The sequence below is a fragment of the Brachyistius frenatus genome, unplaced genomic scaffold (genome assembly GCF_029030835.1).
Source record: "Brachyistius frenatus isolate BFR_SWC_R1_liver_20210118 unplaced genomic scaffold, ASM2903083v1 Contig_69, whole genome shotgun sequence".
Taxonomy (NCBI): Eukaryota; Metazoa; Chordata; class Actinopteri; family Embiotocidae; genus Brachyistius; species Brachyistius frenatus.
Window position 1 is genome coordinate 1,498,402 of NW_027210668.1, and position 25,217 is coordinate 1,523,618.

Genomic DNA, 25,217 nt, shown 5'->3' on the forward strand with positions numbered 1-25,217 from the left:
TCAATTAGGTGGAAAAATAAATGTCAAATTTTGCTGGAGTTTTTAAATTTCACTTCCAGCCTGGTGATAAGAATAGGGAGATTTACTGACTGAATTTGGGATGTTTTTTTAAACTGGGGTTGAAGTAAAGGTTAAAAAAAATTAAAACATTAAATCCTGAGCCTACTAGTGTAAACCAGTCAAAAAGTACATCAACCTTTAGTTTACACAGACAGTAAATCTAGGGACCGAATCATCCCGGTGTTTTGCCAAGAAGACATCTTTGTCAGGTTTTACTTCGGAGGATTTAATTATGACTGTGTTCAGTGGGATTTTCAGGACACTGAAAAAAGGAGCAACTTGATGTGATTTCACTTTTCTTAACTTTCTTGGAGTAAACAGTGCACAAGGCCTTGTAAAGTAGCAACTAATTTGCCCTTAATAACCTTGTGCGTATAATCTCATAGTGGTCGTTACTGCGTTTAAGCACCACTCCATTTCTACTTTTCATATTCCTTCTTCTTATTCACCCTGAAATTCTATTTAATTACAGCCTCGTAGCTACTTGCTGCGACAACCTGACATTGACTAGAGAATTCAATCATTTGGATGGAATGAGAGAGACATATGATGATCAGTGAAAGGACAGCTTGAAAAAAATAGGATCATTTGAATTTCTACACGTGCACCCAAAGAAGATTACCAACACGTAAGGCCTTGTAAGGCATTCCAATTATTCTCCAGAAACATATAGGTAAATTAATCTTTTTTCAAATAAGCTATGCACCAAGGAAACATGAATATACCATTGGAGCATCTGTGGTGTTGACATGTTTGGTAAATCTACAGGCATGTGTGGGTAAAGCACCGTTATGGCTACCTTTAAAAACAGAAATAACTGAGTGTAATGAAATTAAAAGTAAGCAGTTATCTGCTTTCACATGTATCATACTTCCCCTTTTCCAAAATAGTTGCGTAAAATGTCTCACCGTGAAAACATTTGGCACATCATGAAACAAAAAATACGACAAAGGAGACCCTGAACTGTTGAGCAGCTGAAATCCTATATCAGGCAAACATGGGACCACATTTCACTTTCAAAACTCCAGCAACTGGTCTCCCAAGTTCCCAAACGTTTACAGAGTGTTGTAAAAAGAAGGGGTGATGCAACACGGTGGTAAACATGAGCCTGTCCCAACTTTCTTGAGACGTGTCGCTGGCATCAAATTCAAAATAAGCATATATTTATATAAAACAATCCAATTTATTTTGCAACATTTGATATGTTGTCTTGGGTAAATTTATTTGAGAAACGGGGTTGTAAATCCAAACATCTACTGCATAATATGAGTGGATCTTTGTCAAAGAAAAAACACAACCCCTCTTATTGAGTATTCCTGATAGGTACCGTGTTCCCCTCAGGATGCCAATGCTCATTAACAGAACAGAAACAGAACAGAACCCATATGGACCAATTCCTCAACCTTGGCTACAGCTTCTTCAAGCTCATTTTCAACTTGTGCGCACGAAATATTAATCACTGTACAGTCTTTAAGAAGTGTCGTGGGCTGAATTGTGTGATACATGATACCCAAAGAAAATCCCACACAGTGTAATTACACTAAATTCTGTTTACTGGCAAATATGTCTCCTTCATAGGGTTTTGTGCAGAACAAAAACCATGCACTGCGAATAACACCTCCAAAAATCTCTGCGTCATCCACATGGGGGGTGGGCTGTCAAACAGGTGGTGCCAGGAAACGTCGCACAGCCTCCGTGTTCAGATCCACTCTTCTACACATCAACGGCCAGACTAAAGTTAACGGTTAAGTAATTGCTCTGTTTCTGGCTGAGAAAGCTTTTTGTCACCTGCAGTTTTATTTTCAGATTAAAGATTTGAGATTTATATATTTTTGCCATGAAGGGCAACAAATGTCTAAAAATTCATGGAGAAAACTGTGATGGTGTAACCTAATGTATGACTCAAAGAGTATTATAGGAGTTATGTTTGAAGGTTCTTACGAAGCTTCATATGTTCTCTGTTAGGGGTAAATATTACAGATATATAACACTTAAAAATGGTGAATGAAATATACCCAGATTTTCTTGATAGCTATGTGGATCCAAAATATTGTGACCAACTCGCAGGCTGCTCTAGATTCAGTAACTTGTTGCAGTAAAAGTGAAAAGAAAAACAACTGTAATGTAAACTAGGCTTGGATAAAGCATACAGCCAAGTCTGCTGTATCCGACTCAGTCACTGCTGTAAAACTGTGGATAAACCGTTTTAGTTTATTAGTTTTACTATCAGAATTTGATCAATTTGGTCCGTATCCATTTAAAAAGTCTAGAACAGCCACACGATTTAATTATTTTATTCCCATTCAAGTTATCTTAGGGCTAAACTGGAAAGTTCGACAGCTTGGCCAGCGGAAGTCTGGTGTCTGATGAAACCTGCCCATAGAGCATGCAGAAATTTTGGTAAAAAAAAAAAAAAATTAGCCTAAAGGCTCAACTCAGCTACAATATCAGGAATTATACCTGCATAATCAATTACATGAGTTGCGACTGTGGCAATAATTAATTTAGATTGGGTCTCCAATTAATGGAAGGACCAACTACGTGACTTCCCTCGATAAAGGCACGGAAATCAATAATTGTCTTTAATCAGATTGCACGGCAGGGAAACGTTTGAATCCGTCTTTGATAAGCTGGAAACACATCATTGTGATGTTTAGTGTGAGCCGTTTTACTTGATGCCTGTTTAACTGTCATTTTCACCCGAGGTTTTATGTGGTGAGTAAAAATGCTAAATCCTACAGGAGAGGAGCTTTACAACTTGGAGAATTGATAGTAATTTTGAGCCATGAGACTCATTCTTCAATCTGAGACATTTGATGAAAAGGAAGTAAGAATATTAAACTTTTTTTTTTTTTTTTTCCCCCGAAAGATGGAGATTACAATTCTGGAGGTTTGTTTCTGTTCTTAGTAGAAATAAAACTTAGCATTTAACATTTTCTTCTGATCACAACAACAGGAAACATTTACAGTATCGCGTACTCTATTCATCCTGTATAAAAGTAGTTGACCATGTTCTCCAGAACAGTTTGTTCCAATGGACTGACATTCTTTCAATCTATGAACATACTTCACAATAATTATCTGAAGTCATGAAGTGGAATTACTGTTGTGTTATATGAATAGGGCCTTGATTAAAATAATGGCATCGATTGAAATTTGTCTGGTTCGTACTTCATGACAAAGCAGCCTGAGATCAAGTGTGTCCCGTTAATGACATTTGCCGTAACTGCTTTCTCCGACACTTCTGTGCGAGGATAAACATCACCATTATCTAAACAAGACGGCGAAACAAACGCGGCTGAAGACGGAGCAAAGAAAGATGTATAGAAATACCAATTACAGTAATTTGTTACGACGCTCCGCCAACAATCACAGCTAAGACGCAGTGTTCTGAGACAGCAAGATGTGATAGTCTGCAGTGGCATCGACTGTATGTTGCGTGTGCGTGCGTGTGTGTGTGTGTCCATCTGTGTCTAAATCTGTGTGTTTGCATATGTGTTGGATTCAGGGCATGCGAGTTGGGGAGGACAGCAGATGCAAAGCATGGGAAGAGGATGGCATCTGATTTACGGGACGCAAAAAGCATGACACATGCAGGTCTTCAAACACCCACAGAGCCGTGCACACGAATATACACACACACCAGATTTTTCTTGTCAGGCTTAAAAGTATTGTTCAGGAAGTGAGCGAGGCTGTCGTGCTGGGAACAAATATATGTATTTAGTGTTTCAAGCTGAGTGCATAATGTGCTGTTGAAATGTGACAATATAAAGTGTAGTAACGGCATCACACCAGCCCCGTCTCTGAGAAAAGCTCTGGAAAAAGTCTTCTGCACTGCGTCTGTTTCACTCAGTAGGCTTTATCATATCTGCACGCAAAACAGTAGACCATTAGTTGTTCGTCTTGCCGTCACCTTGCAACCCGTTTTTATCTTACTAACAATTATTTCACGCATTACAGACTGTCTGAGAAGACAGTGTGTTCATGAGTCACCTGCAAAAACATCTGAGAAATTCATCTCACGAGTACGAGTGCATCCAAGGTCAACGTGGAAAGTTGGAAATAGGAAAAGTTGTGCCTTATTGGTATATTAAACTTAAGCTGAGAATCACAAAATTGAATTCCGACTCAATTTTCAACCGTCAATTCTCCATTTAATACACAGAAAATGGGGTTAGTGAAGTGATCCGTCTCACTGTTATTAAAGTTATGTCCCCAGCAGTGGAAAAAATTATCTCTGCTTTGACTGTATCAGTGAGACTTGCTCTTCACAACCCTGGAAGAGGAGCAGCTCTTTGGAAATGAAACAGAACATTTTCTTCACGCTACAGGAGCTGCCTGACGTTTTGTGGTGCAGTGGGAATTAGTCACCTGCTCTCGTCCGTTAATGCACAATTTTGACAGGTTGCTAACATTAGTCAGTGGGTGACGGTGAATCGCAAAATACTTCGCTATGTTTAAGATAATTATCAGAACTGGAAACTCCACATGCTTGCCTTCTGTAGAAAGGATGACTCTGGTGTGCGTGTGCCCTGTATGCCATCCGGATGTTACTTTTCATCCCACCAGTATAACTTCACATTGGCAAAAATTTTATTTTGGGATTATCAATTTAGAATCATTAAAGAGTAAAATTGTGATTCTTATGTGAGAAACCCAGGTTTACAGAGGAAATGTCCTGTTTATTTTCTTAAAGATCTGTTAAGGATTAAGACATGAAACTCTCAATCACCAATGTTGTCAATTCAATGTTCCATTGTCAGTCAATTTAGTGCAGGAATTAAAACTTTTGAGGGAATCATTGGTACAAAAGATGAGCAGTTGCATTAGAAAATATTTGGTTCTTGTGTGCACATGTATATGTACATAAAAATGCAGGAAGGTTACTTTGTCTACCAATATGTACTGTGGACGGCAACATCAAACAAAACAACTTTGTTAACTCGCTTACTCAGTGACAGACATTCGCTTTACAGCACTGGTCCCGCCTTTGTGGTCCAACCGAAAGTATTATATTGATGTTATTTATCTAATCTATGAGCATCTGTTTCATTCCAGCTCAGAAGAGTTTGTGTCCTTTGTTCTCTGTGTGTGTCATAAAGGACGGCGCTCAGCCCCCACTTTATATACACAGAGCACAATAGAGGTAAATAAATTGCACATAACATTATTCAATTTGTTTTCTCGTCACTTTAAGAGCAATAATAGCTAATGAAATTATTTTAATGGACAGACATCGACACTAAATGCCCAAGTTCTCCCAAGCAGCAGAACAATATGGTATCGGACGGGATATTGTCCAATTGTTAATCAGTAGTTGATGGTATTATTCTCTGGGTCAGATAAAAAAAACATAAAAATATTAAAAGGGATTTACCAAGACACGTAGGCAGCCGTTAAAATACCTGGCGTGGCCATTCAAGTAAAGTCTTGTGTTTTCTCACTGAATGATGCCAAAAACAAACAAATAAAATGATATTGATTAAAAAAAAACTTGGAGATTTATGTACTGTATTTTCAACACATAGCACAGCTTACAGACTTACTTTAAAGTAAATTCAGTATTCTCAACTTCATAAATCCCTTTTCAGGTGAGACTCCGTGTGAGGAGATTTGAGAACAAAGCAGAAGCTTGTGAGATTATAAATTGTGGCCGGATGTGTGTATGTGTGTTATCGCTTTGCACCATCAAATAAAGGAAATTCTGAAGTATAAGGGCAGGAAGAAAAGAAAAAAAGGCATGAAGAGGGATAAAATATTCTTTACTGAAATAATTACCATAACTTAATGCTGTGTAACATCCTCTCCCACTATAGCGAAACAATGTCCCCTTGTGGAATTAATAATCTCCATCTCTCTCCATCTCTCGTCTTTAAACTTGCTCGAATCAGTTTGACCTTCTTTCACTCTGCATCTGAAGCCAACAGAGCTGGTCGGGCTCTTCTTTGAAAATAACAAAGGGAGAGCCGATCTGTTCCCATCTTCTTTTCATCTCCACTCACACCCTTCCTCCCTAGATATTTTTCTCTTAGAAGCTGATATGGTGGAATAGTAAAATGTTTCAAAGGGAGCAACAATCCTGCCTCTCTGCACAACCTGAACATTCAACAACCACAAAGCTCAAAGATGATTTGGTGAAATCGGGTCTCTTCCGTACCGTAACACAACAGATACTCGGGAACTTCAAATCCTAGCGGCGGCTAGTTTGACCGGTTATGTTTTAACACATGACACGGTGCTAAAATCGTACAAATACATAACTCCATTGATGTGTTTTTTCAGCAGGTATCTTACTTACAACAAGATTCAGTAAGTTGAGCAGTTTAGTGTTTGTATGTTGTATTTATTCAGTTAGAGAAACGATCTTTAGAAAGCAATAAAACAGACTACATCTCATCTCTGTTGCCAGGGTCGTTGCTAAGGGTTGGCCTACTTCCTGGATGGTAGACATTGCATACATTACATTCGCCTCTACTGACTCCTGACTTGTCAGACTGGAAAACAATCAGTTTTAGTTCCAAAAAAATGATTAGAACTAAAGCATTTCTGTGATGTGCCTCATGATTAGCATCAAGGGAAGTGATTACATATTTATTCCTTTATCAGGTTGCGCATTTTTCTTACTCGACTTGCAATTTTTTTCAAATTCCTAAAACTTTATGCCAAAAACTCACTTAAATCTCTGTAAATTACATCGCAATTTGTGGAGAAAATTCCGCTGCAAAATCAAGCATTTTCGATCGCAACAGTCACAGAAAACTCCGGGAAACTCTGGAGGGACTGAAAAATGTAAAGTAGTACCTCTGGAGCTGGAATCTGTTACTCCAACTCATAACGTAGGCCTATTTACAGAATGATCCGGGCCAATAACCTACATATAGAGTATGTAAGGACCGCATAAAAAAATGAGTTTCTTATTCAAATGAAGCATACTATGCCAACAAGAGACTGTGAAATTGGAGAGACTCTGACAATTTCTGCAAACAATTCATAGTGTTTGTGCTGAGTGGCTAAGTTAATGAAAAATATATTTCAGAAAGGCACGCAACAAAAACTAAATTGGAAAGCGGTTCAGCAAATGGTGGACAGAAACAGCTCTGAGCACTTCTCTGTCTATATACGTAGTTTCATTAGGATGTATCGGAGCAGCAGCGGCACAGCCTGTAATTTAACAGCTGTTCAGACCAAACTGGTGATAACGGAGGTGAGGGCGAGATTAGATTTGTCGTTTCTGACGTTCTCTGTCTGAAACATGGACAATCTCTTATCATTTAGCAACGGTCTTATCAGCTCACTTATCTGAGCCCGTGATTATCAACAAGCTCAGAATCACAATTAAGTTTCACAAGGATTAAAAAAAAAAAAAAAAAAAAAAAGGAGGATCAACTGTACACAAGTATATGGAAGTCATTTGAGAATGCAAGATGCAGATTTGTCATATGACCTTGTTTTGACGGGGTGCCCTGAAGCTTTTTAAATATGCAGAAGTTCTACTTCAAAATGAATGCTCTCATCTAATGAGGCAAAGAAATGTCATGCAGTTTTCTCAGTGAAACACATTAAAAAACAGAAGGTAGATCTCCACTATATCTTGGTGTGTGGGGGAAAAATGGGAAGTATGTGAATTATACTGCAAACTAAGTACACACAAGGAAAATTAAAACTATATACTTTGTCAAAATGATAATCCTGTACAGGGGGTACACTTCTTGGGGGTTTTAAGAGGGCTTACACCAGTTCCCAGCACTGCACCCCACACTTATTCACTTGAGCTTTTGATTGAGAAGTTCTTTGGCACATAACTTCAATAAAAAAAGAGACTTAGCTACAAAAATAACTTCCAAGGTTTTGACTTTATTGGTGGTGTGTTCAATGCCTTATCTACAATTTAATATGAACTATTTCTGACGCAGCCTATTCGTGAATCTTTTTGTGCAGAGAGGGATTTGTGGACACAATCAGTCACAAAGAGGTTTTGATATATGAAGTTGGATCCAAAAGTTTCCAGACTATTTCTGTTGTACACAAACTATGTGCAGCACAGTAATGCTCTCGGAGCGAGGCGAAGCAAAAACATTCATCTTTAATCAACATCAGCACCCGAGTTACACGTGAATTGTTACCCCGGGTACGTATGCATTTGCAATTTCAATATTGGCTTGAGAGCTCAAATTGTGCGCTGTGGGTGTCAAATTTTTGGGGAACAGGAAGAAGTCACAAGACCCACGTGCCAACCGTGCTACAGTTCAGCGCTGAATGTTTTCCCTCAGACGTTTCAGAACGTCACAGTAGAACTTGGTATTGACAGTCTGTCTCTGGGGGACGAAATCAGGAGTACAACCCAGGGAACGTCCAAGAAAACACACCTCAATGGGCTCCTGACCTGACGCGCCTTCTTCAGTATTGGGCAGGGACTTTCTGGCCGTCTTGGAAATTATAAATGCCACTCAGAACACCTCATCCCGCTCATATCTTTATTGCTGTAGGCTTTCTGAAGCAATTCAAGGGTGTTTCAATTCCCTTATTTTGACACAAACGTTGATGCGCGCTCTCTGCTCAAGCGCATGATGAAATCGCACATACAAGTGGTTAGAAAAACGTATGTAATACAGGTGCTGATGACGATCAAAACGATGTAACGTTGAATACTTACTCATGAAAGTTATCACTTCACACTTCTGCGGCACTTTGGATTTGCCACTAATTTACTACTTTTAGACACTCGATAAATATCAACCATGAACTGCTTCCCCAGCAGGAGATCAAGACATGTAATTGTAAGAGTCAGATATTTGGGGTTGAGGGAACGTATTTTCTTAATTACAGCATGATACTTCTTTAGACATGATAGGACCAAGTTCAGCTTCAGGGAAAAATTTGTCTCAGACCTTTATGAAATAATCTGAAAGTGTCAGACATCTGAGTCAGGATTGACTGCAGACTGCTGCAGCGAAACCTTCACACACCCTCATCACATCGCAACATCCGCCTACCTACACCGTGTGTTTGAGTGTCGTTCAGTTCAAAAGAAATGTAACTCACCCCAGCTGCAAAGCCCAAACTTCCATCCAAGATGCGCTTCTGAAAAGACGGGAAGAGAGACTGAAGTTCAAGGCAGTCGAATCAATACCCTGAAAGCCTGACAGCTTAAGAGCTAACTCTTCAGAAAAACCTGTAACATAACTGGCAAAAACTGCAATATGTCCCAAGAGTCAGAGGTCAAAAGATGAAAATACACAATTTAGTAGCGAATACAATTCTGTCAATAGAGTCGTTTCAGACGGTGTGCTGGAAAGCAATATCAAGCAGTCAGACCGGAGGTCCTCAGCTGTTGGCGACGGCAGCTGCTGTGAATATGTCACTCATGACATTTGAAAACAAAAAGCAGACGATACCAAACATGAGCAACATAAACTTTCTTTACGAGTTAGTTTTATATAAGAACTGACTAAACATGCCCAAAGTGCAGAGGGGAAGTTTAAACCTTTTCATAAACTGATCAAAAAGAACAAATATAACCATGTAAATGATAAAACTGGCTTCTTTCTGTCTGCGCTTATCCTCCGTCTTCACGTAAATGCGAGCGGATGCATGTTTCTCCAGCTGACCGGCGCCACAGCTGAGATTGTTTTTGACACAAACTCTTAAATAACTGAATATCATCGGCGCAGCATGTGCCGCAGTGTCTTCGGGCAAGACAGGGAACACAGAGTTGTGAGGAGTGAAGGCCTACTTTGTAGGCTACTGCAGTAAAAAGGTGCGACATAAGTGCAGACCAACAGGACAGTGGGACATGAGGCACGCTTTTTACATGCAAAGTTCTCCTTAAAAATGAATCTGATCATTTCCCAAGGCTAAGAACTGTCATGCAGTTTGACGTAGCCATCACTTTTGCACGTGTCACATTGGACAGTGCACGCAAATAACAGTCCTTCTCAGGTTATATCCCATGTAAACAGCTGACCTGATCTTCAATCTGAATGAAAAAGTATGTAACTGCAACTAGTGATGTTCAGTATCTGACTGATTCCGTGTTTAAATATCAAATACATAGAAATCACCTATAGCTATGCCTGAACGTGAAAAGCAGTCACATTGAAAGAAAGAAGGTTGAAGGGTTAAATGAGAGAATTGATATCACTGTTGATTAAGGAAACAATTACTGAGCTCAGCGTTAGGACCGGAAACACTGGGAACCAGCTCACAGAGCAAATGCTTCTTCACTGATTTATTGGATTTTTTTATTTATTTTTTTTAATGGAAAAAGAAAAAGTATTTCTGTTGTAACGAAAATTAAAGAACAGGACTAGAGTCTGTTGAGAGTGTAATGAAGTTACAGACTCAAAAAAGTGCATTTTGAGTTAAATTGCTCTCGAACCCGTCTACTAAACAAAGTAGAAAAAATAAGCAGCCCAGAATTAATCCAGTTTATATCCCCTGAAAACCCAGTTTGTTGTTTTTGTCTGGATTAAAGAAATGAGATACAATATGCTAATCAGAGGGCTTTAGAGGCGCTGGCAGGAGGATTTTGTTACCTTTGGACAGAGCCAGGCGAGACATTTGTTTATCTGCTTACAGTCTTTATATTAAGATACACTTGCTGGCTGTGGGAGTACAATCAGTTTTCTCTATTCAATATTTCCGAACTCTTTCTTTTAAAACAGTGACTAAAGCGAGTACTTGAGCTCGGTCGGTACCTGTCGGCTAGAGAAGACAAACACCAGGGCGGCTCCGGCGGCGGTCATACCCCAGGTGAACAGAGTCCCCAGCAGGGCCTGCGTCATCGGGCTGTAGCCTTCCAGCATGGTGCCACACCTGGACGAACAACAACACACAAACTCAAAGTTATCCCACGGCACATTGAGCTTATAGAAGCGGTTGAATTGGACACGCAGAAGCGCCCGAACTGCCACATCTTCAAGTGGCAGACGTCTTTAATGCCCAATTATCGACAAGGGAACAAACAGAAGACGGGTGAACGCAATCAGCGTCCTCCTCTTAAGTCAACACGCGAGCATTAAAAGCCCTCACGTCACCGGCTGCGTTTGTGTCAGCACGCCGCCGTGGAGCAAACGGGAGTCAGATCCTGTTTGCTCAGGATTTTAATGTCCTGGACTTTCTTATTTGCATTTCTGGAACCAAACCTGTCGGGTTTCAGCTGTCGCTTCACGTCCGACGTGTAATGAGTGAAGTGCAGTGAAGTGGTGCACGAATTTGGGATTTTTATTCCATAAATATGCCAATTTTTTTTTTTTTTTTGACACGAGTTCGAAAGAAAATCGATAAACAAGAACTCTATTAAATGAAAAGTGAGTTTACTGAGGAAAATGAACCGATATTAGAGATCTGCGAGCGGTAAAAGTATGTGAACCTTTGCTCTCGGTATTTGTTGTGATATCCGTCTTATTTGAACGATGTCTTATTTCTTCTGTCACTGCAGAGCGCCTTCGACCGACAGCCCCCACACGTTCACCTGCAACACATATTGTCGAGTTGTGACTCCTGGGAATAATTACCGATGTAAACTGTAGGAGCTGCTCTCATGGCATCAAGTGATATTTCCATGAGCACATAAATAAGTCTGGGAATATTTACCTCTGTCTGCAGCAGCGAAGGCAGATTTCATAATGCACAGCAACTCATACAAGTATTGATTCATGTCACACATGAGGAATTAGTTTGAGAATTGAATTACAGTTCTTGTGTGTTCAAAGGTTGCGTTTGGTTTTGAATGGCAGGTGATTTATTATGATTTATTTTTACAGCTGAGATGGGGTTTTTTTTTTTTTCAGTCAAAGTCCGTTGAATAAACTGCTTCCTTAAAGCTTCCCTGTCTGGTACAGCCGGTCCACGTCGTGATGAACACGGACACTTACACACCTCACACAAGCTGCAGCACACAGGCAGCTGGAGCACAGGAACAAACTTTTCATTCTTGCTCGCTTTGCATTATGAAATACTGACGCTATATGTCACCCAAACGCTATTTCCGGTATTGCAAAACAACACGAATGAACTCGGCTGACATTATTTGCGTCCTCAGTTTACGCCAACGCGTATTTTTGATGATAGCTTCAGGTTTACTCACTTGCTTCTGGTGGTACTCCGGCTCCTCTGTGTTTACTTCCTACTTCCTGGTACACGTGTCTATGACAGTGAAAGCTCCGCCTCTGCTCGCAGCCTATTGGCCATTTATATAGACAGCGGAAGCAGTGGGGCAGATGTCTGCTGAGATTAAAAACCTACAGATGTGAGAAGTTAAACAAAGACTCAGGTTGACTGGGAAAAGCTGGTTGTTGTTGTTGTTGTTGTTGTTGTTTTCTGGGCATTATTTAAGGGCAAGAATATTGTATTAAACATTTCACATTCAAAACGAATCTGCAGTCACATTTCTAAACCTGAGGATCTGATCAAATTCGAAAGGAGAAAACATGAAGTTTTATAGATATATGCAACACTTTCAGTGGTGCTGATGCGACTCACCTGTGGTTTGTACTTATACACTAGCGTAATGTTTCCATTTAATATCACTCCAATTAAAAAATATATATATGCTATTTGTTTATTCATTTCGGTCATTGGGCAGAAATCCTATTTGCCATTGTTCAAATGCGGATGCACATGCACTTCCCTTGAGACATTAAGCCTGGATGAATAGTGAAAAATCTGGAAAAAAAAAAAAAAAAAAGTTTCTATTGCAGCATTGACAACAATTAAGAGACATTATACCTCCCAATTAAGCTTTCCTCCCACTGAGGCCCACAGGAGGGCGACCATTGCAAAGTCACTGCACCATGCTCATGTTCAGAGTGGTGGGCTCGGGCTGGGCGAAGGCCCTTCACTGGCCACCACGTGCTAGCCACCCAGAGCGCGTCACTTAAGTGGAGGTTTTGGGGTCATTCAGTCGGGAGCGAGGTCTAGAATAGGGGGACGTTTATGACAGCGATGCCCGTCCAGCGAGGCCAACCGCTGATTCCTTCCAGCTTCCACCAGGTGAGGACTGCAGACTGCAGATGCAGATCAAAGCCACTGGATGCATCGGCAGCGGCGGACGTTGCGCACCTCCGAGATCTGCACGGAAGCCACGGGGAGAGCGACGGCGGGTCGAACGGTCACGCCCCCGACGCCGTCGAAAGCGAGGCCGATTGGGCCGTACCAACAAATATTCGGAGACTTCTCTCGGAGAGCTCCTAATTTCTAGAAAGGAATCTTAGCTTAAGAGTGATTTTTTTTTTTTTTTAAACTTCTCAGAGCAACTCAGAAACTTTTATCTTCGTGAGGAAGTGTGGTTGACCCTGTTCACATAGGTAGATCCTGTACATTACGTATGACGCAACCTTTTAAAGATGTGATTGGCCCAAAAAATTCACTTTTGTAATAATGGGCACAGAATGGACAGTGACATCCAGTGGAAATGAAATGACATGAAATGCGTCCAAAAATAAGATTGAAAGCGTTCTAACTGTTTTTGTGATCCGTACTGATGGAGGTCAAGACAAACCCGAGTCATCACTGCTGCACTGTCTCCGTGCTGTGATCAATTTCATGGTGTTATTGCTGTATTGAGTGGGTAATGTAAGCGCACGTGAGCTCGCCCATGAACATCACCCCTGATATCATCTGCAGCGTTCCAATAATTCACTTTCATTCTGCATTTGAAGAATATTTCTCATTCCTTGTTGTACTTTTGCAATTTTGTCCTCGTAAAAGTCCTCAATGCTCTTAAAGGTTTTTCACCTGAAGAACTCTCTTAATGGTTGAGATGCTTTGAAAGTCATTTTTAATCTTTTGTAGGATCTACTCTGAACTTGATGGGAAATTCTTCGGCAAACGCGACAATTCGTACAATTTGCTTCGATTTCCGTCACAAGGATACACGGAGGATTTATAAATAGGGCCACTCAGACCAAGAAGAGGAGCTCAGCTGCTTGCCCGTGTGCAGGCGAGCAGGCAGGCGACTGTTGTGTTGCGTATGAAGTGTTTCCATGTGCCGCTGCTACTGTCTGGTGGGAGAGGATGAAGGAGGGCGGCTGTATTATTTGCCTGCCTCGTCATAAAACGTCAAAGGTTTTGTTAACAATACATTGAAGAAGACAAACAGGCTGAAGAACTCCTTTGTCCCAGCTGCCATTGGCTTTTGAAATAATTTTAATTAACTGTCTTTTTTATGCTTTATATATTGTCTTGTTCTTATATTTATTCTTCAGATTTCTTTATTGCATGTATATTTCTTTTATCCTGCTTTTACTACTGACTGTGTGAATTGGTGTATTATAACTGCCGACTGCACAACAAATTTCCCCCTCAGGGAAAATAAAGTTATCCTTGATCCTTGAAGATATGTATGAATAGTTTATATGTTGGATTGGAACCTGTTGGTGTTCAATAAAAAAATGCAGTCCTGTAACTTCTTCCTGGTCTATTTTCAAGGTAAACATTGATCTTTTTAATAATGCACTATGTTAAAGGATTGCTTATACAATTTACAGAATCAGTTCTGTTTCATATCCAAGCAAAATTGGTATTGTAACCATAATATTCCTAACCAAATGGATAGTAAACCGAATTAAATCGGAATTGAATCGATTTTGAAAATCAGTGGTGATATCCAGTCTGAGATTAAACTACCCTGCAGTATATACACTGTAGAAAATAGGAATTTAGCAACACCTCAATCAATTACAATGTTAAAGTGTTACTCCTAGAAAACCTTTAATGAGTCATAAGTTTAGAGAAGTTGTATTTTTCTGTACTTTAAGTACATTTTGTCACTAATAATGTTTCCACTGCAGTAACATTTTTGATGCTTGACATTTACTTGTAATGGAGAGGTTTTTTTTTTTTTAACACTGTGGTGACTTGAGCAAAGGATCTGAATGCTTCTCCACTTTCGGGTACACGTGTGTGTGCATGTGTGGATTTTTTGCTTTGACAAGGAACAGATTCTGGGGATGATGCAGGGGAATTTTTCTCTTCCCAGTCGTATACGTTTCCAGGATTGTTGCTGTCATCTCTCAGCGGGAATTCCTGGTAATCTCAACCTTTGACCTGCAAACTGATCAGGCAAATTTCGAGTCTTTCTCCTATTGCAGAATTTCCTATTTCCCGATCTTGACTACTCTGAAAGCGCCACAGCACTGAGGTTGTAACACGTCTGACAGTAATATGAATTAATAATGGTTCAGTCATCAGTCTGACTGTTTTGTGTGTGGTACCCACCTACCAGCCAACCTGACTTTGTTTGGGAGTTTGTCTTCTGACAACAGCCAACGTGGCAGTTCAAGTATTTAAAGCATTAAATCGTCTGTTTCCACAGAAAGTTGACTCATCATGTTTTTCTGGGAATAGCCTCCTCTTTTCACATTCACAACAACATAGTTTACAGTCTTCAACTTCTGGAGAAATAATAGTCTTCACAGGAGGAATATGATATAATCAAATAGGGATTTTCAGTGTATTCATTTCTCCCTCCACATTGTTACCCCTGCTGCAACTCTGTACATGCAGGTTGCTAAATCTTACCCTGGAAATAAATGCTCATATTGGACCGGTGAGTTATCTGAATGCACTATTTGCATTTTCTCATAAAGCCTGGCGGCCATGTTGAACTTTTAGTTCCTCATTAACATCACTTAATGGAAAACCGATTCCAATGAAAAGGACATTTTCTAGAGCAGAAAGGGAGAATTTAATTTATAAATTGAAGATTTACAGCATTAAATCCAAACACAATAACTTCTATACTTTTCACAAATACAAATAGGTACAACAAATCAAATGAAAAAAACATTTATAGAACGTCCTTTTCAGTTAAAAACTATCTCAATCCTTCTTAAATGGTTTTATAGGTGAAAGACGGTGAGTTTTTTTTACGTTTGTAAGAACAGGTTTCAGGCTCAAAATGCAACATGTCCTCTTGTGTCTCCATGGCTCTTATTTTGTCTGTTTAAATATCCTTCTCCCCATCCTTCAATGGATTTCTGTCCTGGCAGGATCATTGAACATCTGTGCAAAATGACGGCTCAAGAAAGAAGCCCTCATTCTTTGATTGCAAGTGACATCAAATACTAATGTTTACTTCTGATGTGTTCGATCCTCGCTGCTTTATGCTAATAAAACTTCAAAACGCCTGCATTGGAAATATCACAAGGTGACATGATGCTGCAGATTTGCATGATAATAGCAAGAATACACCACCAAACAGGGACTCTCACCTTTTTACTCTTACATGAATAAGTATGTGATGATGTATTCTTTTTTCGAATTAGGTCCCTTGTTTGAAAATAATTGATGAAATCTGGAGCTATTAGGGAGAACAGCTTTTAACATGCCACTCTGGACACGTTAAATCCATCCAGTGTTATATTTAGATTACATTATGGCAGCGTTGTCTCTCTTATTAATGAAGCACAGGTGTAGAGTACACATAATAATGTATTTATCCTGTTTAATATTTCACATGTATGTGTTGTAATACCAGAAATCCGGATTTATATTACTCATGCATGAGCTATTCTGAGTTTATAGTCAGTGCTGGGAAACAGGAGGACAATGAAAATAACTGGATACCAACAAACAATAAACAAGAGAATGTGGAAACATATGGAGTTTCCAGATTTTTTTTCTCTCTGTCTTTCTCTCACTTCCAAAGTATGCTGAAACTATTTGGTGTTGCATGCCATTCAATATGTGACATGTTTTACCGAAAATGCCCTCTTATGAAACAGTTTTGTCAAAGTTGCAATAACACTGACTGATTCACATTGTGTTGGAATGATTATATTATTGCATGCAAGCTGCAGATGGTCTCTGTTTCATTTTAGCAGCGCTGGCAGACCGGCGCTGTGGAACGTTTGTCCGCCCGTCGCTCCACCACTTTAATGCTGTATCTCAGAAACTATTGGATAGGTTACGATGAAAGTTTGCAGATTGATTGTGTCCAGAGAATTAATTCCACTGATTTAATTATCCCCTTTGGCATCATTAAATTATTGATGTTAGCAGTTTACAATAAAAAGTTTTGCCAAAAACTGAATGCATTGCATTCAAATGTTCTTAAGATAATGTAGTTCCATTGAGGACCCAACATCGTGATTTTGGTTGTCCTCTGAAGTTTATTCTCGGGCCAATATGAGGTCAAAATGCTCAGTTATTTGGTGACATTTTTGGTTCTGAGTGAAACACATTAACAGGCTATTAGATGGATTATTGTGAAATTTGCTTCAGATGTTCGGGTCCCCAGAGGATAAGCCCTAATCTTTTCGGTGATCCCTGAAAACTGTCCTCTTCAGTTGTTGAAAACGTTCGGTCCTGGGTGAAACACAGACAAATCACAAGATGGATTACTGTGAAATTTGCTGCAAATGGTCTCGGTCCCTTGAGGATGAACCCTTAATGTGTTGGTGATCCCTGACTTATTTTCATACACCAACGCACTATCATAAGGTGTAATATTCAATTTGTTCAATACTTTGGTTTATGACCAAATTTGTTAGCTACCCATCACCCTCAGTTGTGCTTTGTATTCAGAGTCATCAAATAATCACGCTAACACTGCAAACTAAGATATATTACCCGATAAACATTAGCATGTTAGCATTTCCATTGTGGGCACATGAGCATGCTGACTTCAGAAGCTCTGTGTCTGAAGGCGTGTTGACGTCATGACTGCCCCGCGGGTGTGAGACAAAACTTCAAATGAGTTGAACTTTGACCTGAGCTGCGCTAACCTTTGTGGGCACAAGCAATTACTGTCAGTCACGGCTTGAATGGGCGCAACAATTAATTAGCTTATTATCACCCGCATGTTGAGACCAGACAAAAAAAAAAAAAAAAAAAAAAAAGACAATCTATTGCATCAAAGAAATATTAGCAAGGCAAATGCAGCCAACGCTACAAAAACACACTGAGGAATGGAGCAATAAACTGCGAAAACCATCGGCCTTGTAGCTACGGTGACATTGGTCGGTCGATTCTTTTGGTCGACCCTGGTTGGAAGTCAGACGTGTTTGTAGTCGTTCCGCTGTACACTCAAAGGGGCAGTGAAAAGCTGCTGTCAGGGGGGGGGGCAATAATTGGTTCAATATGGGGATAACGGCACATGTCACCAGGAACGCATTCACCGTGTTGCACACAGAAGAAAGCGACCTTTTAGAGTTTCAGGGTGAAATCGTCATCTCAGGCTTCTTTGATCTCCACTGCAGAAGACCAGTAAACCAGCGCTATTTCTAAAGTATTAAAACAACAAGGTGAGCACAAGAATGGATGACCTTGTTCAAAGCCACAACTATTTGACAGCGGAGGCAAACATCTGTTCTCGTCGCCTCACAATGATCACGTCAGATGGTGAGAAGAAAGGAAAGTCCTTGGAGAAAAATAAAACCTGAGAACAGAAGATTTTTTTTTTTTTTTTTTTAAGTTTCTTTTCCTGATAAATAAGCGAAGTAGCCCTGAGCCTCGGGTTCTGCCGCTGAGGAGTTGACATCCATTTGATTCCACACGGCTCGTGCGCTCTGCAGCACGTGGGCACGAATGCCGGCACGTCTGTCGAAACATCACAGTGAAATGCCGCCCGGTGAAATACCAAGCTGTCGAACGTCTCCTTGAATATAGCACTGCGTAAACAACGTGTTTCAAGTGATGTTTTTCACGGAGGGCGTCAGGTCGTGGGGTGCGGCGGTGGCCTCCGTCATGTGAAGTGGCAGTCCCCGGGGGGAGGAAGTTAAGACACAACCTAATCAGGAGTTTAGACTACAAAGGCAGTTTTCTCCAGTTAATTGGAAGCAGTTAAAAAGCCGGGGAGTCGGTGTGTCTTGGGAAATCTCGAAAGAAATGTGCAGTGTCGGATGAATGAGGTTGGTTATTAAGTGTCTTTGAAATTAGATGCATTCGCTGAATAAAGGTCGAGGTGATGAATTGAGAAATTAGCCAATTCTGATTGAGCCTTGCGGATGTTTTTTTTGCAGCAGCAGCAGCAGAACACGCCGGAGGACTTTTCTGGGCGTGGGGGTGGGGGTGGAGGGAGCGGGTGGCGGTCCCGGGGTATGCCAGCTATGCGTGTCGGAGCGGCAACAGGACGGAGGTCATGGCTCGTGCACGCCTCCCGCCCTCCCTCTTCTTCTTCCCCACCTTTCCCTCCCATCCTCTCCTCTTTTTTCCTATTCACCTTCTTCCTCTTTCTCCTCCTTTTGTGTCGCAAGAAAAACAAGGTGGAAGGGTCGGAGGAGGATGGACGGAGTCGAAGGAGGAAAAGAACAGCATCCCATGTCAAATGTCAAAAAACAAAAGCCCTGAAAAAACAGACAGCGGACTTCTCTTTCCTGTCGGCAGATTTGCTCAGTCTGGGCTGTGAAGGTGGGTGGCCCCCCGAGTGATGAGATAGTGTTATTATCTGTGTTTGTTTAGGGTTACTTCTATGACCCCCTCCCCCCACCCCCCTCCCCCCCCCCCTCACACACACACACACACACACAATGAACTGTGAAGGAGCACAGGAGGCAGAAAAGAAGGGGAGCCCAGGCGTGGAGTGTGGTGAGACAAAATGGATGGTAGCAGGGACAGGGGGGGTTGAGGTAAACAGAAATGGAGGGAGAGAGAGAAGAAAGACTGGAGGGAGAAAAAAGTTATGGAAACAAAAGTATTGTAGCAGATGGGGCCGGGTTTTACCTTGGAAACACCATTACAGCCGAGGAACTGGGGGAGCAATCAGGAGGGGCGTGAGCCAAGCTGGAGTTTATCACAATCTTTGGAGACTGATGAACAGGGAGGAAGCGTGTGTGTGTGTGTGTGTGTGTGTGTGTGTGTGTGTGTGTGTGTGTGTGTGTGTGTGTGTGGTGAGGCGCTGTCCCACGCACACAGCAGCCGACACACTCCTCGCACACTGAGGGGGGAAAGGAGATATAAAAGGGCTCCCAGGGAGAAGGAGCGATCAGGCAAGCGTCCGAGCCTGCTGCTGCCTTGCTCTTTTCCCCAGTGCTGTACATCACTGTTTTACTCGTGTGTGTGTGTGTGTGTGTGTGTGTGTGTGTGTGTGTGTGAGAGTGAGAGAAAGAGAGAGAAAGGGCCACATGGGTATCAGAGAGAAGCGTGCTGCCTCCACCACAAAGGAGTAAACTTTTACAGGTTTTTTTTATTATTATTATTTTGCCCGAAGGTAAAAAGAAGTTACGATTGACTGGATGGGGAAAGATGACAACGTTGCTGAAGCCTGATTGTTCTTAAACCTGAGATTTTCTGTTTTTTTCAGAAGAGCTGTTTACTCGTCTCTCTCTAAGTACTTTTTACCTCCGCGACGGGGCGTCAAGAGGTGACTTTCACACTGCTTGCAGAGGAATTTTCACAGAGGAAGAGCCCGCTGAGCTGCCGCAGTCCTGAGCGTCATTTTATATTTGTTATCCTCTTTTTTGATCATTCATTCGGCAGAATGGGTTCCCCATTTTTATCAGAGACCGACTTCAATCAGACTTACATTGACGACCATTTTTACTTTGAGGACAATATCGATGGTTTTGGCATCACCATGGCCGTCCTCTACCTGGTGGTGTGCATCGTGGGGCTCGCCGGGAACTCCCTCGTCATTGTCGCCATTTTAAAGTTGGACAAAATGTCATCTTCCACGACGGTGTACATTTTCAACCTGGCGCTGGCCGATGGACTCTTCATGTTCGGTCTCCCCTTCATAGCGAGCCAGAACTTCCTGAACCAGTGGATATTCGGCGACGTGGCGTGCAAAGCGGTCATGGTGCTGGACGGCATCAACCAGTTCACCAGCGTCTTCTGTCTGACGGTGATGAGCATCGACCGCTACATGGCGCTCGCTGAGCCGCTTCGCTTTGCCCGCTGGAGAACGCCGCGCTGCGCCAAGATCGTCTCAGCGTTCCTGTGGCTCTTCTCCCTGCTCACCATCCTCCCCATGGCGCTTCACTTCACGGCCGATCGAGGCCTGTGCATACCGGACCTCGTTTCCGACGCCTGGTGGCTCGGCATCCTCTCTTACACCTTCGTCATGGGCTTCGCGTTGCCGTTCACGGTCATGATGGCCTCCTACGCGGCGCTGCTGCTCACCCTGCGCTCCCAGCGAATCCGAGCGTCGACGCCGAACCACGAGAACCACCGGCTGGAGCGACAGGTCACCAAGATGGTGGTCGGGGTGGTGGTTGTGTTCGGCATGTGCTGGCTGCCGTTCTACACCTTCAACTTCTGCTCACTGTACCAAAGTGGCCTGGTCCTGACCTTCGCCAGAGCCTTTGAGTTCGTGGTCCTGCTGTCGTACTCGTGGAGCTGCACCAACCCCATCCTCTACGCCTGCCTCTCTGACACCTTCCGGAGGCACTTCCGCACTCTACTCTGCCCTGTCGCCAAGACATCTCCCAGCATTCAGTGCAACACTGAACGGTATGACCTTAATGACGCTGGTGTGCCGGATGTCACCGTCCTGGCATAAAGACAAGAAAAACTGACTTACCATTTTTTTTTTATTTCCTGTAATAATGCACTGCATGATACTTTTAAAACGTATTTAACCTTATTTACTCGTTTGATGGTTCCTAGATATTTGATCAATTCTTTTGTAGCCTCCTCTTAACTTGGAATGCATTGAAGGTGCATTTTTTTTCTTCAAGAATAAAGCTGTACATATTTTCCTTGAGACTGTTTTTACCTTCGTGATTGAATTTGCTGTCTTTGTGACTGTCAACAAAGGTGGGTCAAAATGTTCTGAGACTGCTCCTGTTGTGCATAAACAAGGCGCAACACGTGAATGTGCACGGAGCATGGGCAAACTGTGATCTTCATGAGTGAGTATTTCCAAAGACCATCACTTGATCAACACCAGCACCTGTGTTACAGCAATCTTTGTGACCACTGGTACATGCACATTTGCTATTTCAACCAATTTGAGCAGAAAGCTTTGGGGGACGAATTTACGGTGCTCAAAGTTCGGGGAAAACTCACCTGACATACTTCCTTCTGCCTCAGACAGGGAAGTTTTGCCCTTCGAGAAATGTAAATTCCACTTAAAAGCACTTTGACGGGCTCATTGTTTCATTGCCGGAGAAGAATTACTCGGGGCTCTATTGTTGATTTCCAAGGTTTGGCACAAAATGTTATGTGCACTCTCTGCTCAAATCCATGGTGAAATTGCAAATGGGCACAAACCACTGCTCACGAAAACACAGGAGGTGATGTAACTTGGAATACTTACTCTCAAAGGTTACTACCCGTTCCCCCATGCAAAATCACTGTGCTGCTTTTCATTTGCACACAACAGGAGCCATCTCCGAACTGTTTCATTCACCTTCACACTGAGTGGTGCCTTCATAAGCTTTGGATTCTGCTCATCACTGTATCGAGTGCAGGTGTTTGATCAAGTGTCTTCGGAGACTGGGGTTAGAACAACCTTCACACACTTCACTATTTGAGTATTGACAGTGAATCGTTCTGCCCAGCTCCGCAGTTTACCAAGTCCTCCCGATGGAAATGAAAGACTTGACTTCATGTTCTCCTATGTCTTCTTTCGAAATGTTCCTTTCGAGGCCAAAAAGCAGGGAAAATGTATTTGAATGGTGCAGCCTGATAAAGTGACGGTCTACCTTCTGCTCTCTGTGACTCAGACCTGTTGTATAATTTGTCCTCTTGGAACCCGCGACCTCTGAGGCGATGTGCTCCGCAGCGTCGCCTCTTAGTGCTTTTCAGCACAGCTAATGAAATGCAGCACAAGAGGGATGGAGTGTGGACAGGTGGAGTGTAAACAGAGGGGTCACATGCCTTTGGTTGTACAAACACACACACACACACATACACGCTTAGCAAATAACATCGCCACAACACCCACAGCTGGATTATGTCCGAGTGGCTGTTAGTGTGGGAGGGCGCCACATGAGTGTGTGTGTGTGTGTGTGTGTGTGTGTGTGTGTGTGTGTGTGTGTGTGTGTGTGTGTGTGTGTGTGTGTGTGTGTGTGTGTGTGTGTGTGTGTGTGTGTGTGTGTGTGTGTGTGTGTGTGTGTGTGCGCGCGCTTGGGTGGTCGTGAGCGTGCTCTTGCATTTGTGTGCAGGTCTTTTCACATGGGAATGTAGTGTGTGTCAGGTTTACAGTGACATTGTGTTTGATGGTGAATTACAACAAGGTCAAAAAGTACAAGCATCTGTTCACTTCATAAATTGTACATTGTTTCTGTGTCGTATTTAAAAAATACCCGCGTTTGTTGTGTGTTACAGTTAATATCACTCTGTAAATATTTGCTTCACACCACCTCTGGATGAAAACCTTGCGTATTTGGACTTTATCCGGTGTGATTGAGAGGATTGTGTGAAGCTGCAGAGCAGATAATCCATCAAAATATCAAGATTATAGAATCAAAGAGATTTTTCTTGCAACAACAGATCCATTTTTTGTCTGTCTTTATGGGTTTTATTGGTGTAAATCCGTCTCTCCCCAGAGAATAATGTGTCTGAGATGATTGGGTTTCAGTACACTGAACTCTGGCTCTGTATTTTTATGTGATGTTGAGGTACTTGTATTTTACAACATGTATTTGACAGTTTATGTTTCTAGTTACTTTTCAAATTAAAATTGCATTAAAACATATAATGAAAAGATAAAATGTAGTGTACATGACACATTGTCATGGATTAATGTATCCAACACTGGTTCTTCAACCAGCTGTGACGCACTGCGTCATTAACATTGTTCCATATCGCTCTGAAAAGGGGCTTTCTGTTAAAGGAAGACTTTTATTTTGACATTTTGCATTTCTTTTCTACCTGAAGGAAAACCTTTTATTATAGCAGAGTATTTGCATATCGATACTTTTACTTAACTGAGTAACTGAGTTTTGTTCCTCCACCAGAGAGTAAAGAGACATAGAAGAATCAAACCACAGCATTTTGTCAATAAACAAACAATAACTTTTTTTTTTTATACAGATGTATAGAATGATGCTTGTTAATGATCAGTCTTGTAAATATGTTTGAAAGCGAAAATGATGTCTGTGACCATCTCTGTGCTGAGATATGAGCACCTGACTTTAAAACTGGTTGTCAATGTGATGCATTTATGCAGCATCTAAACACACAAAAAATATTTTGTTATTGAGGTTGTGAATGTTGCTCGGTCTAGGATTTCAATAATATATGCTATTATTATTATTGCTACTCTTATTGATTATAACTATGGCTACACCACAATGTAAGTGCATTTCTATATATTTTATAAATAAATATTGTATGTCACATTTTATGCTTTTGCTGTTTCCTTAAATATTGTAATGCAAAGAAATGAATCACAGTCACATTTGTATCATCTGTTTCATTATAATAGTCTGTATGAATGTGAAGAAAATATTTGGATCCATCTATTTATCATATAGTGCATAGGACTCAGAAGCACATTTGGAAATTACCAGTGAAGGTAACCACTGTTGTAGTTGGCTGAAGTTAGTAAAATGCTGCTTACTCCTCAATGCATCAGTATTGACAATCAGTTAATGTAATATATGATGATGAATCAGTTCAGTATGTTTTGATGATAATGCTTTTGTTTTTTACTCCTGGTTTTGAATGTTGGAGCATTTAAGTAAAAAAAAAAATTCCCTCCTTCATTGTTGTTTTTAAGGTATCCAGCCACCTCATAGATGTTCAATTTAAAAAGCAGCCGACACTGAAATTAACTCGACAACTTTCAGGTTTCCAAAACTCCATGTTCTTCATAGGGTGAAGGAAACTGTCTTTACTTGCTCATCCCCTGAGGCCGCTCTGTGAACCGGAAAGACTGTAAATGTTAAGCCTGCGAGCTGAGACCAACTGCCAGCGTGGTTTTAAGGCCACTAGTAATCCCCTAGCAAAGTTTTAAAGATGCTCAAGTGCCAACGGCAAAGAGAAATTTGACAGACAGCAGTCAAGTCAAGTCAAAGTTCAAAGTCAGCCTAAAGGTATACAAGACTTTCTAAAAGATTTTATTGTATGGCTAATTCATAAATAATTTAATCATTAATTAGGTTGTTTGCAGCGTTGCACAGTTTATGACTTTTAATGTACTAACATGAGTTTCCGACATCTATCACACATTTAAATGTTTGGTAGAAATAAATATCATTTGTCTGTTTTCATTGATAAATATATATGAATACAGTTCAAATTAACCACAATTACCTGCTCTGTCT

At 41.3% G+C, this 25,217-nt stretch overlaps 2 protein-coding genes across 4 annotated transcripts in view; one reads left to right on the top strand and one right to left on the bottom strand.

The window, feature by feature from the left end:
* Positions 1 to 12,197, bottom strand: part of LOC138626076 (zinc transporter ZIP11-like) — a 129,426-nt gene extending 117,229 nt beyond the window's left edge. For 2 of the 3 annotated variants that reach the window (XM_069707508.1, XM_069707507.1), the window contains exons 1-3: positions 12,149 to 12,197; positions 10,758 to 10,875; positions 9,103 to 9,141 (exon numbers count right to left, since the gene is read on the bottom strand). In XM_069707508.1, the coding sequence (XP_069563609.1) occupies positions 9,103 to 9,141; positions 10,758 to 10,865 (147 nt within the window). In that variant the 5' untranslated portion in view covers positions 10,866 to 10,875; positions 12,149 to 12,197. The remainder of the gene's footprint in view (positions 1 to 9,102; positions 9,142 to 10,757; positions 10,876 to 12,148) is intronic. The other variant, XM_069707509.1, reaches the window with a different exon arrangement.
* An 8,270-nt stretch (positions 12,198 to 20,467) lies between these two features.
* LOC138626039 (somatostatin receptor type 2) lies at positions 20,468 to 21,657 on the top strand. Its single transcript, XM_069707430.1, has one exon. It carries the CDS (start codon positions 20,483 to 20,485, stop codon positions 21,500 to 21,502), a length of 1,020 nt encoding a protein of 339 aa, XP_069563531.1. The 5' UTR covers positions 20,468 to 20,482; the 3' UTR covers positions 21,503 to 21,657.
* Positions 21,658 to 25,217: the final 3,560 nt, after the last annotated feature.